Source organism: Haliotis asinina, chromosome 5 (assembly GCF_037392515.1).
Source record: "Haliotis asinina isolate JCU_RB_2024 chromosome 5, JCU_Hal_asi_v2, whole genome shotgun sequence".
Taxonomy (NCBI): domain Eukaryota; kingdom Metazoa; phylum Mollusca; class Gastropoda; order Lepetellida; family Haliotidae; genus Haliotis; species Haliotis asinina.
In genome coordinates, this window is record NC_090284.1 from 55474035 (window position 1) to 55488368 (window position 14334).

The 14334-nt window shown below is 38.4% G+C and overlaps 2 protein-coding genes across 2 annotated transcripts in view; both read right to left on the minus strand.

The window, feature by feature from the left end:
• LOC137284849 (glutamate receptor ionotropic, delta-1-like) overlaps window positions 1–14334 on the minus strand; it is a 41669-nt gene that overhangs the window by 15252 nt on the left and 12083 nt on the right. The window contains exons 3-6 of the mRNA XM_067816869.1: window positions 12036–12182; window positions 8921–9172; window positions 7605–7795; window positions 6647–6838 (exon numbers count right to left, since the gene is read on the minus strand). Of these exons, the coding sequence (XP_067672970.1) occupies window positions 6647–6838; window positions 7605–7795; window positions 8921–9172; window positions 12036–12182 (782 nt within the window). The remainder of the gene's footprint in view (window positions 1–6646; window positions 6839–7604; window positions 7796–8920; window positions 9173–12035; window positions 12183–14334) is intronic.
• LOC137284854 (D-beta-hydroxybutyrate dehydrogenase, mitochondrial-like) overlaps window positions 10146–14334 on the minus strand; it is a 183285-nt gene continuing 179096 nt past the window's right edge. Inside the window, exon 7 of the mRNA XM_067816875.1 lies at window positions 10146–10156. The gene's annotated coding sequence lies outside the window, so the exon portion shown is untranslated. The remainder of the gene's footprint in view (window positions 10157–14334) is intronic.

Genomic DNA, 14334 nt, shown 5'->3' on the forward strand with positions numbered 1-14334 from the left:
TACAACACACAAAGAAATATCTAACCCTGCATGTACATGTACAACATACACTGAATGTTTAACTCTGCGTGTACATGTACAACACACAATGAATATCTAACCCTGCATGTACATGTACAACATACACTGAGTGTTTAACCCTGCATGTACATGTACAACACACAATGAATATCTAACCCTGCATGTACATGTACAACAGACACTGAATGTTTCACCCTGTATGTACATGTACAACATACACTGAGTGTTTAACCCTGCATGTACATGTACAACACACAATGAATATCTAACCCTGCATGTACATGTACAACATACACTGAATGTTTAACTCTGCGTGTACATGTACAACACACAATGAATATCTAACCCTGCATGTACATGTACAACATACACTGAATGTTTAACTGTGCGTGTACATGTACAGCATACACTGAATGTTTAACTCTGCGTGTACATGTACAACACACAATGAATATCTAACCCTGCATGTACATGTACAACATACACTGAATGTTTAACTCTGCGTGTACATGTACAACACACAATGAATATCTAACCCTGCATGTACATGTACAACATACACTGAGTGTTTAACCCTGCATGTACATGTACAACACACAATGAATATCTAACCCTGCATGTACATGTACAACATACACTGAATGTTTCACCCTGTATGTACATGTACAACATACACTGAGTGTTTAACCCTGCATGTACATGTACAACACACAATGAATATCTAACCCTGCATGTACATGTACAACATACACTGAATGTTTAACTCTGCGTGTACATGTACAACACACAATGAATATCTAACCCTGCATGTACATGTACAACATACACTGAATGTTTAACTGTGCGTGTACATGTACAGCATACACTGAATGTTTAACTCTGCGTGTACATGTACAACACACAATGAATATCTAACCCTGCATGTACATGTACAACATACACTGAATGTTTAACTCTGCGTGTACATGTACAACACACAATGAATATCTAACCCTGCATGTACATGTACAACATACACTGAATGTTTAACTCTGCGTGTACATGTACAACACACAATGAATATCTAACCCTGCATGTACATGTACAACAGACACTGAATGTTTAACTCTGCGTGTACATGTACAACACACAATGAATATCTAACCCTGCATGTACATGTACAACATACACTGAATGTTTAACCCTGCGTGTACATGTACAACATACACTGAGTGTTTAACCCTGCATGTACATGTACAGCATACACTGAATGTTTAACTCTGCGTGTACATGTACAACACACAATGAATATCTAACCCTGCATGTACATGTACAACATACACTGAATGTTTAACTCTGCGTGTACATGTACAACACACAATGAATATCTAACCCTGCATGTACATGTACAACATACACTGAATGTTTAACTCTGCGTGTACATGTACAACACACGATGAATATCTAACCCTGCATGTACATGTACAACATACACTGAATGTTTAACTCTGCGTGTACATGTACAACACACAATGAATATCTAACCCTGCATGTACATGTATAACATACACTGAATGTTTAACTCTGCGTGTACATGTACAGCATACACTGAATGTTTAACTCTGCGTGTACATGTACAACACACAATGAATATCTAACCCTGCATGTACATGTACAACATACACTGAATGTTTAACTCTGCGTGTACATGTACAACACACAATGAATATCTAACCCTGCATGTACATGTACAACATACACTGAATGTTTAACTCTGCGTGTACATGTACAACACACAATGAATATCTAACCCTGCATGTACATGTACAACATACACTGAATGTTTAACTCTGCGTGTACATGTACAACACACAAAGAAATATCTAACCCTGCATGTACATGTACAACATACACTGAATGTTTAACTCTGCGTGTACATGTACAACACACAATGAATATCTAACCCTGCATGTACATGTACAACATACACTGAGTGTTTAACCCTGCATGTACATGTACAACACACAATGAATATCTAACCCTGCATGTACATGTACAACATACACTGAATGTTTCACCCTGTATGTACATGTACAACATACACTGAGTGTTTAACCCTGCATGTACATGTACAACACACAATGAATATCTAACCCTGCATGTACATGTACAACATACACTGAATGTTTAACTCTGCCTGTACATGTACAACACACAATGAATATCTAACCCTGCATGTACATGTACAACATACACTGAATGTTTAACTGTGCGTGTACATGTACAGCATACACTGAATGTTTAACTCTGCGTGTACATGTACAACACACAATGAATATCTAACCCTGCATGTACATGTACAACATACACTGAATGTTTAACTCTGCGTGTACATGTACAACACACAATGAATATCTAACCCTGCATGTACATGTACAACATACACTGAATGTTTAACTCTGCGTGTACATGTACAACACACAATGAATATCTAACCCTGCATGTACATGTACAACAGACACTGAATGTTTAACTCTGCGTGTACATGTACAACACACAATGAATATCTAACCCTGCATGTACATGTACAACAGACACTGAATGTTTAACTCTGCGTGTACATGTACAACACACAATGAATATCTAACCCTGCATGTACATGTACAACATACACTGAATGTTTAACCCTGCGTGTACATGTACAACATACACTGAGTGCTTAACCCTGCATGTACATGTACAGCATACACTGAATGTTTAACTCTGCGTGTACATGTACAACACACAATGAATATCTAACCCTGCATGTACATGTACAACATACACTGAATGTTTAACTCTGCGTGTACATGTACAACACACAATGAATATCTAACCCTGCATGTACATGTACAACATACACTGAATGTTTAACTCTGCGTGTACATGTACAACACACGATGAATATCTAACCCTGCATGTACATGTACAACATACACTGAATGTTTAACTCTGCGTGTACATGTACAACACACAATGAATATCTAACCCTGCATGTACATGTACAACATACACTGAATGTTTAACTCTGCGTGTACATGTACAGCATACACTGAATGTTTAACTCTGCGTGTACATGTACAACACACAATGAATATCTAACCCTGCATGTACATGTACAACATACACTGAATGTTTAACTCTGCGTGTACATGTACAACACACAATGAATATCTAACCCTGCATGTACATGTACAACATACACTGAATGTTTAACTCTGCGTGTACATGTACAACACACAATGAATATCTAACCCTGCATGTACATGTACAACATACACTGAATGTTTAACTCTGCGTGTACATGTACAACACACAATGAATATCTAACCCTGCATGTACATGTACAACATACACTGAATGTTTAACTCTGCGTGTACATGTACAACACACAATGAATATCTAACCCTGCATGTACATGTACAACATACACTGAATGTTTAACCCTGCGTGTACATGTACAACATACACTGAGTGTTTAACCCTGCATGTACATGTACAACATACACTGAATGTTTAACTCTGCGTGTACATGTACAACACACAATGAATATCTAACCCTGCATGTACATGTACAACATACACTGAATGTTTAACTCTGCGTGTACATGTACAACACACAAAGAAATATCTAACCCTGCATGTACATGTACAACATACACTGAATGTTTAACTCTGCGTGTACATGTACAACACACAATGAATATCTAACCCTGCATGTACATGTACAACATACACTGAGTGTTTAACTCTGCGTGTACATGTACAACACACAAAGAAATATCTAACCCTGCATGTACATGTACAACATACACTGAATGTTTAACTCTGCGTGTACATGTACAACACACAATGAATATCTAACCCTGCATGTACATGTACAACATACAATGAATATCTAACCCTGCATGTACATGTACAACATACACTGAATGTTTAACCCTGCATGTACATGTACAACACACAATGAATATCTAACCCTGCATGTACATGTACAACATACACTGAATGTTTAACTCTGCGTGTACATGTACAACACACAAAGAAATATCTAACCCTGCATGTACATGTACAACATACACTGAATGTTTAACTCTGCGTGTACATGTACAACACACAATGAATATCTAACCCTGCATGTACATGTACAACATACACTGAGTGTTTAACCCTGCATGTACATGTACAACACACAATGAATATCTAACCCTGCATGTACATGTACAACATACACTGAATGTTTCACCCTGTATGTACGTGTACAACATACACTGAGTGTTTAACCCTGCATGTACATGTACAACACACAATGAATATCTAACCCTGCATGTACATGTACAACATACACTGAATGTTTAACTCTGCGTGTACATGTACAACACACAATGAATATCTAACCCTGCATGTACATGTACAACATACACTGAATGTTTAACTGTGCGTGTACATGTACAGCATACACTGAATGTTTAACTCTGCGTGTACATGTACAACACACAATGAATATCTAACCCTGCATGTACATGTACAACATACACTGAATGTTTAACTCTGCGTGTACATGTACAACACACAATGAATATCTAACCCTGCATGTACATGTACAACATACACTGAATGTTTAACTCTGCGTGTACATGTACAACACACAATGAATATCTAACCCTGCATGTACATGTACAACATACACTGAATGTTTAACTCTGCGTGTACATGTACAACACACAATGAATATCTAACCCTGCATGTACATGTACAACATACACTGAATGTTTAACTCTGCGTGTACATGTACAGCATACACTGAATGTTTAACTCTGCGTGTACGTGTACAACACACAATGAATATCTAACCCTGCATGTACATGTACAACATACACTGAATGTTTAACTCTGCGTGTACATGTACAACACACAATGAATATCTAACCCCGCATGTACATGTACAACATACACTGAATGTTTAACTCTGCGTGTACATGTACAACACACAATGAATATCTAACCCTGCATGTACATGTACAACATACACTGAATGTTTAACTCTGCGTGTACATGTACAACACACAATGAATATCTAACCCTGCATGTACATGTACAACATACACTGACTGTACATCCCTGCATGTACATGCACAACATAGATCGAATGTTTAACCTGCATGTACATGTACAAGATGCACTGATTTTTTAACTCTCCATGTACATGTTTAACTTACACTGAATGTTTAACCATGCATGTGCATGTACAACAGACACTGAATGTTTAACTCTGTAATTCGTTCCTTGCTGAAATTGTTCGAGTAAAAATCTTATATCATTCAAGTGTATCCTCTCAAGAGCAATGTATCACCAAACCTTAACATTTCCGTTTCTCATACCTCTAGTGTTCTATATCATGACCACTCTAGATAAGATGTCCAAAACAAACATTCAATAACATCGGTGGATTAATGAAATCTTCAACCGTAAAGCACAAATACTCTTTATCAAATTACACGTATTATCGATTCTCACCAATTACCTACAAATGCATTTCCTGTGTATGATCTGTCACGGTATTATTAAGGTGTGACATGACAAGAAAAGCGACATACAGTTAGCAGTTACTTGATAATCAACGTGATGAAAAAAGTGTCAGTTTCACTGACTCGGGTGAGATAGCACACCTTCAATCAGAGCCCACTGAATCAAAAGTCAAAGATGTTGTCAATTTACGAAATCTTACTGGACCGAATACAGGAAAGCAATATAAAAGTATCTGACGCAAACACTTTGTGTTTGATTGACTACCTCAGGACATTTCGTGACAACAAATTGATGTTCCCGGATTTTGCGATCATGTCATAAATATAGATTCTTTTACAGAAACGTGGACTGTTTGCATGTTAGTGGGTGAGTGAGTTGAGTTTGATGTAGTTGTTAGCCCAACTCACGCCATCGATAATAACGTTATCCAATAAAGGTAATTCGCCATGAACTCTTTACAAGTGCAAATCAACCTCATCATACCTCATCGACATCAGCATTTATAAATAATAATAAAAATGAATATATAAAATAATATATTATAGGTAAATAATAATACTTTGCGGATTAATCAATGTTTATAACAAAACACGACCAACGCAGGCACCATCTTACAGGAATGGAGACCAACCTTTCTTCTGAATGAACATTTCCAAGCAAGCAAACCCAAAAGTCCAGAACATTCTCTGTTAATCTGAAGTTCATCTTTTCCCGTTCATTGGTGTACTAACTGGACATTTTCTGTCACACGTTACGATATATTCACGATATAACTCATTTACGAAAATAAAACAATACAAGTGTTACCAATCTTGCTCGTATATCTATTTAGATGTGCATGATTCACTAGCACTGATGTTTCATCTGCTTTTATTTTATTTTATTTTATTTTATTTTATTTTATTTTATTTTACTTTATTTTACTTTATTTTATTTTATTTTAATTTACAGGTATTGCCTTCAAGAGTTAGGGGTCGATTTCGGTGGAAAACGATATACTAGCAGTTGCTAGTGAGGAATTTGAAAGGCACAATTAATTGTTCAGTATACAACGTTCCAATCTGTATTGAGGCATTACCTGCGTCCGGTTGTTCATTGGACACGATAACGGCACGTGTTTGTCACATTCATCCCAAGGTCCTTTGTGATCCGTCCTTATGACCACAACGTTACTACGTTCCTTCAACATGGAGGTCAAGGTTGGGACCGTCAGACTGTCCGACACAACAATCCAGAAGTACTTCTGTCCGAGCATGAGAAGGTCGTAAGCCTGCAAATGCAAGAATGTGGAAAATGGAAATTTCCATATGGTTATTAAGCAACTCCAGAAGAAGTCTGTAACCCTTGGACCCAAAGAGTTCGTTATATTTATCATTCAGTTAAAATACATGGTCTTTATCTCTATAATGTAGTATTGCAACTTTGAATGTATCAGGGAGAAGGATTAACGTGTAACTTCTTCAGGCACCTTCCTTAAGAGAATCATTCTTTGTGACACGTTTTCTTATTTACTACACTTATGCTGTACCCTTTCCTGTGTTTGTGATGTCACATGAAATGTGACGTAATGGCACAGTTATGACATTATAGGGTCGATGTCATAGCATTAACTGTTAATTCACCTGATGCAGGCGTCTGGAAAAGACCTTGAAACGTCGTGTTTGAAGAATTAAAAAGAAGTTTAATCCATAACAGATCTTGGTCACGTTTTCTTATTGATTTGGGAAATAATGAAACAGATATCTGTAGTCGATAATAACACTGCATCAAGTATATTGTTTATCAGTAAAATTAGTGTCCTAGAAGTAAAACTGTTGAACTGCTTTGTTGCATCTTGTCTCGAAAGGTGTGAGCTGAAGTGCTTGTGAGACTGGTCAATCGTTGATTTTTACTGACAGTTGCAAACAACGTTTGCAGATGTTGATATGGATTATGTAAAGCTAGTTCTTAGCTGATTACCTGGAAAACGTGTCTTAATTCCTAGTATTTTACAACCAACCTGAGGTTCATTTTGAGATTAAAATGAATTTTCTTACCTGTGTTATTATTTCTTTCACCTTTTCGTCTTTAGCTATGACAACTATATTCTTATACTGGACATCTCTAACGAGCTTTATACTGCTGGTCACTGTGGAGCTAGTGGACAAGGTTTCAGGCAAGTCAATAACTGTTGTTCCCACAAAATAGTCCGAGAGTCTGTTCAAAAGGTCAGCCAGTTGGTTTTTTTCTGAAACACCACCATAGCATCGCATATGCTCTATACACAAGACATATTCTGGGGTGGGGGGTTGGGGAGCCTAGTGGTTAAGGATGATAATCGCCTTCTATCTGGAATTGTGACTCACGTATATGGGAAACATTGTCCACATCACCTTATATGAACCGGAACTCTTCAACTAAGGCTGCTGATCATATTCCGAATTTCTTCACATACCGTAAGAATTCCTCATACAATATGACCGGAAGAAACTGTCATGTTTACATGTCAAATCTTTACGCAAAGGTGAGTGGCTCGAAATACCATTACACGATTTGCCATCAGTGTACATGTACCTGGTGTCTTATTGGAGTTCATTATCGCCCGGAAGAAACTACCCATAACATAACAGGTCTCTGCATTGAAATAGACTGCTTCCCATACGATTCCCGCAAGAACAGTGGAGGATCTGAGTTTAAGCAAGCAAAACATTCCTGTTTCTTCCCTGCGTACAATATTGATTTCACCTCGCGATGGACAAGTGTTCATCTTGGTAAAGTAAATCATAATACGTGTCAATTACCCATGAAATCAGAGACACACACATGATTTTCGAATTAATGTAGGACAAGAACACGTGGCCATATCTTGAACTTTACCCCACACCTAGTATGTAACATTTAGTAAATACAAAACGTTCAGAGAATGATTAGTACTTGTCTTCAGAAGGAATTTCCTGATGTAGGGACGTTGGGGTAGCCTAGTGGTTAAAAGGTCCGCTCGTCTCGCTGAAGAGTAGGGTTTGATTCCCCACATAGATACAATGTGTGAAGACCATTTGTGCCCTGCCCTGATGTTGCAGGAATATGGCTAAAAGGATCAGTGAAGGTCTGTGATTACACCTGGTGTTTGCGAAACGTGAATTCAGTGGAATATACTTCTCTGAGTGGCATTTGGCATTTGTGGGGGCGGGGGGAAGGGGGGGGTCGAGTTCTGTGGATATACTTGTGATACAGAAGTTGAACTTCCACCCTTCCCCCAAATGATTCTTCCAGTGTAGTCTACGGGCACACTGAAGATAACGACGGTCATTTAAGAGAATGATGTCTCAATAAATATTATATCACACGTCATAATCTGATGGAAAATACCTACCTAAAAGAGAATCGTACATTATAACAACGTCTGACCATTGCTCTTGAACAACAATATCCGATATTAACTTGTTCTTTGTGGTAAAACGAGGGATCATCTTGACTCCATGCGTGCTTACAATGTCACATGAACTGTTGGTGAAGATTATGTGTGGTATCACATGTTCTTCTGCCCAAAAGTCAATAAAAATAGCATGGGAGCAGTCCGCAAATGTGATAAGACCAGCGCAAGTCATGTTGAATACTGTACAGTCTGAAAATAAAATATAAAAGATATTCAAGACACGAAAAACAATCAGAACTCATAACGATTAACGGCTGACAGCTAACTGCAAAGGGCTTCGTTATCTAAATGTTACGAGGCTTTTAACGTCTGTACGCCACATAATAGAAAACGAAACGTTTACGCAAAGCGTTATAAAGATTCATTAAACATGTAGTTATCATGACAACATTACAGTTAGTGTTGTTAACTGAATGACCCCCGTGTTTACTCATAATAACGGTCGATTGAAGGAAACAGCGTAATGTCAATATTGTCAAACCTGTTTTGAATGGCCTGCCATAAAACTATCGACATTATTACAAAGTGGTGTCAGAGCTCGTTGGTATTACGCTTACAGACATGGCGTTGGAGTTACGTAATGGGACAATGAGTGCAATACTGAAAATGCTGATGGAATGGTTTGATGTCATACGATATCTTCCGAGTAATGACAAATATTTGATGTTTTGTCCATTTGATCACGATTTCCAAAATTGCGAATAAGGGCCTATAATCCCTACGTCAATAATGTGGAGTAAACACTATCTGTAAGACGGCAATAGTAGACTACTAACGATAAATGAAGTGACAAGGGGAATCAAAGTTTAACCCCAAATATACTCATGACAAACGTATCGCAACATCTGTTGTTTTCAAACGCTACCAACCCCCCTGCAGCTATAATTCGCATTATATTTCATGTTTGTTTGTATGATTTTTACATTGATTTCAAATACGCACATGCACGATCAAAGGCGAAAATGCGTGTACTCGTCATTGAGCATACATTACAGCAAGATACCTTTGATGATCAATTTATTACGTTGTTGACAGACAAACATGGTGCCTCCTCAACTGACAACAGCTTCGAGATGGCAAGTTGGTAAACTGAACTCTGGCGTGTCATTTATAACTTTTGCAAGATGTGTTGGCTGTCATCCATCAACTATCAGCAGATTGGCCAGGAACCATCTGCAAACTAATGACCTAAGGGACCATCAGCGTTCTAGCTGGTCGTCAGCGACTGACAAGGATAAGCCCTTCTGAGAATCACATCACTCCATTGGTTCATGTCAAGAGTCATGTTAAAACCAGAGCGTCCTGCTCATCGTCAGTTGTCCAACAGGACGGTCGCCTAATGTCAGGCGGTATAGAGCAAGACGACGTATCACACATTTGACGTTGTCTCGAAGATCACAAATCAACATTTCTAGTGATGTCAGTAGCAACATCTTTGGAATTTGGCGTCGTAGGGTAGGGTCCCCTGTTGTAAGCGATGACCGATTTCCTCATTTTTTGCGCCGCACTGCATATCTACACTGTCACGACTTTGCAGGGGTTCGTTTCGGGTGTGTGGATGCTTCTCACGTGACGGTAAAGGGAACATTGTGACGATCAGACAAAATCTGAATGGACAACCATACATCACTGACATCTTAGACAGGGTAGTTGTACCACATTTCGATGACCATCCTCTGTTGATTTCGCACGTGAAGAGTTGTGAGCAACTCTTGCCACGCTCGGAACGAGTCCAGGGTACTGCTGTACAAAGTAACCTCGGCGTTAGGACTACCTTAAGTCTATGTTATGCTCTGAACGTTACGGTCACCTTAGCGTTAAACTCGTTTTGTACCCATATCTCAATCCCCTAGAACATATTAGGACATCATCGCCCAATCTGCTGATAACTAACGGTCCATTACAAAATCTTGAAACAAGCCCCCAATCAAGAATGGATACCTCAAAGTCGAATTCAATAGCTGATACAGTCAGTGAGGAGGAGGGTCGGGGTTACAGACATTCAGACTGTAGTGTGTAAATGATTACCCTTTCGACTCTTATCTTGGCCGATTCTTAAAAATGTGAGTACATGTTTGAAATAGTCATTTCAATTTTGCACTTCCTGAATAAAGTTCAGCTTTCTGTTCGTTTGGGTTTTAGATTTGCTATATAATTATTCCTTAAAGGCCAGTTTATCCAGAAAATAACTGAAATTGCGGTTTGGATAAACTGATTTCGTATGTTTCATGGCAACATGTTGATACTATAAAAATATGGGGTGTTGCTATTCCTGTTCCCATGTGTATATGACATTTATTAAACGTGAATGTTTTTATCTGAATGTTAGCACTGCGTATTCAAAGCCGTCGACCATGGGCGCCGTGCCAGCTGACACCAGCCAGGAAAAACACGAAGTACGTCGGTGTAAACTACCAGTTGTCGGACGTTCATTTGTGGACACGTTAGTGGCTTACTGTGGATGAGACCTATATTAACACCAAATACTCTAGAATTTGTACATTCCCAACTTGTACATTCCCCCAAAATAGCAAATGTTAGAAAATTATCGTCCATGCTGACGTGAGTAAAGTAGTTTACACATTGACAAAATATCACTTTCATGGGGATTTTGTCATTTAGTAAGCACATATATCATGGGCAACTACAGTGCTCAGAGCGGTCACACTATCACTTTGCCCTGTTATGACCACAAAAGAAGATCCAAGTTAGAGTTGGTGTTCAGGAAAAGGTGTCTCTAGAGCGATCGGTCGGTCAAGCTCAATGACTGGGTTAACACGACATCGTCTCCCAGTTGTCCACAAGCTTTCTAGTCCTGACTCCATTATTTACAGACCGACAAATATAGGACGAGTGGGGCGTGAAACAATTCACAAACATCCTGTTTTAAATGACAGTAACGTACTAGCCACGACACATCCGTCTAACACAGATGGTTATGTGGGTATTGTGTGGGTTTATCATGCGGCTTACTAAAACCCTGGGCTACACGGAAGTATGAGGAGGAGGACATGGATTATCCAATCCGAACAAGATTAGCTGTTCAACATACCTGGTATGAGGATAGATGAAAATGTTACTGGGTTGAGCGTTGCTATAGATACGGACAAATTGACATTTGTTTCATCAGAAAATGTCATGGCAGCCAGGTGTATGGAGTCTTCGGTGACGTGACCGTATCCGGGCTGTTTCACGACACCTGCAGACAGATTGGAACGATCATGTTTATTGTGTGCTGCTGCGCCGTCTATAATCAGTTGTCAGAATACATATAAGACACGTGTTATTGCAAACCGTCCAAGCTGAAAAATAATCAGACTTGAGTTTGTACCTAAATGATGATATTCGCTTGACGTCGTGGTTAGGGTTCTTTGTCAGAAAGTCAGTGATAACACAAGATATTGCGGAAATGTGCACGTTATTATAACCTGGTTTAACATGATTGGCGATACTGGACTGCATACACGTGTTTGTGATGTAACGTGTTGTACAACAGACCTTCTGAACATTTAACGATTTTAGTTTGGTTAAGGCAATCCATACGCAAAATACATGAAGCACGTGCAGGGTATACCTATGTTGTGGAGAAAACTTGAGTGAGTATATTCCTATACTGTAGTGAAAACCATGAGTAAAAGAGCGTATTCCTATACTGTAGTGAAAACCATACGTAAAACTGAGTATTTCTATACTGTAGTGAAAACCATGAGTAAAAGAGCGTATTCCTATACTGTAGTGAAAACCATGAGTAAAAGAGCGTATTCCTATACTGTAGTGAAAACCATGAGTAAAAGAGCGTATTTATATACTGTAGTGAAAACCATGAGTAAAAGAGTGCATCCCTATGCTCTAGTGAAAACCAAGTGTCAGTGTTTGCCTATAATGCACTAAACATTATTCCATATATATTTACTGGTAAATCCCAAACATTCTTTCTTGACTTAAGACTTGATTCCTACTTTTCTCCACACAGACTGGGTCAATACGATTATTTTGAAGAAAGAACGTTCCAGAATGTAAGGAAATTGTGTGTCATAACTATCTGCTCGTAAGTAACAGGGATAAAAACAAGATTATCGTCGAGAGGATAATTAGTCATCAGAGCTTCTGTTTTGAGGTTCGGTGTATCACGAGCAGAGCAATCATTGCCATAACTCCCTAGCGCTCTGTATAACGACCTCTGCAACACAACATATACATAAATAACTAAAGATAACTGTGCAACCTCATTATGGACGTAAATGAACCTAAGATCCCTATTAGCTTCATGCTGGCATATATAGTAATCAGCTTGTCTGTCCGTTGTTCTGGAGCTCTATCTATCCGTGTGTCCATAACATATGTTTCTAGCTCTTATAGCTAAAACCAATAGGTGTTTTATGAAACATATTATCCCTCAATCAAATCCTTCACTTTTGACATAAAAAATCCATTTTAACGGCAACATAATTGACTTTGCTACAGGACAGATCTCCAAAGCTACATGTTCAGTTTGCGCGTACAGTAACAAAATTGTAAACTATTTTATTTCGTTTCTTTGACACAACTTCAATATTTTTTACATTCCTCTTTTACTACTCTTGTCTCATATTGTCATGATGATTTATCGAGATTTATTTTCAAGTAACTGAGCTATCAATAGGATATTTTCTAAGTCAATGGCTAATGCCATCTTGTGGTTGACACAATACAAACCCGTCATCATGGATTCCTACTATGAGGCAACAATGGTGATGACATCCACATGGTAAATAAGCATAAATGTTAAAGTGCAATCTTGTCACGCTGAAGTAGGTTTTCTCTATTGTGTACCTACAGTCAAAACACTAGACTAATCTAAAAGATCACGATGAGTCAACAGTTGCTCTGGCGAAGGGAATTGTCATTACTATATTCAAACCCAGAATGACACACAGCTCGTAAGATTTTAAGTATGCGGTTTTCATACCAGTGTTTTGGGTGTCAATCGATGTCTTAATGCATGCTGCAGTGCTGTAAGAAATACTGAGAAATAAGACTTGTTTAAGTATATAAACAATGAAGAAATGAGCTCAAGATTTCAAGCATTTCCGTTCGTTGTGGCATTCCTATTGCAGCCTGCAGTTGTTTTGAGCCCGTCTCTCACTCATCTCGAGGTCATATTGACACGTCCATCAGCAGATATGCCTATGTACAAAGACCCATTAAATGACTTTAAAACGGGTCTAGTTTTGAGTGCATTTGTCGACATTGATTCATGCACTTTATGCATGGCGATTATAACAGATAACGAAGGCATGAAGTTCCTGAAAATCGAACATACTTCATGTCAGTTACTTCCCGCAAAATGGCCCCACTTGAAATAAAACTGA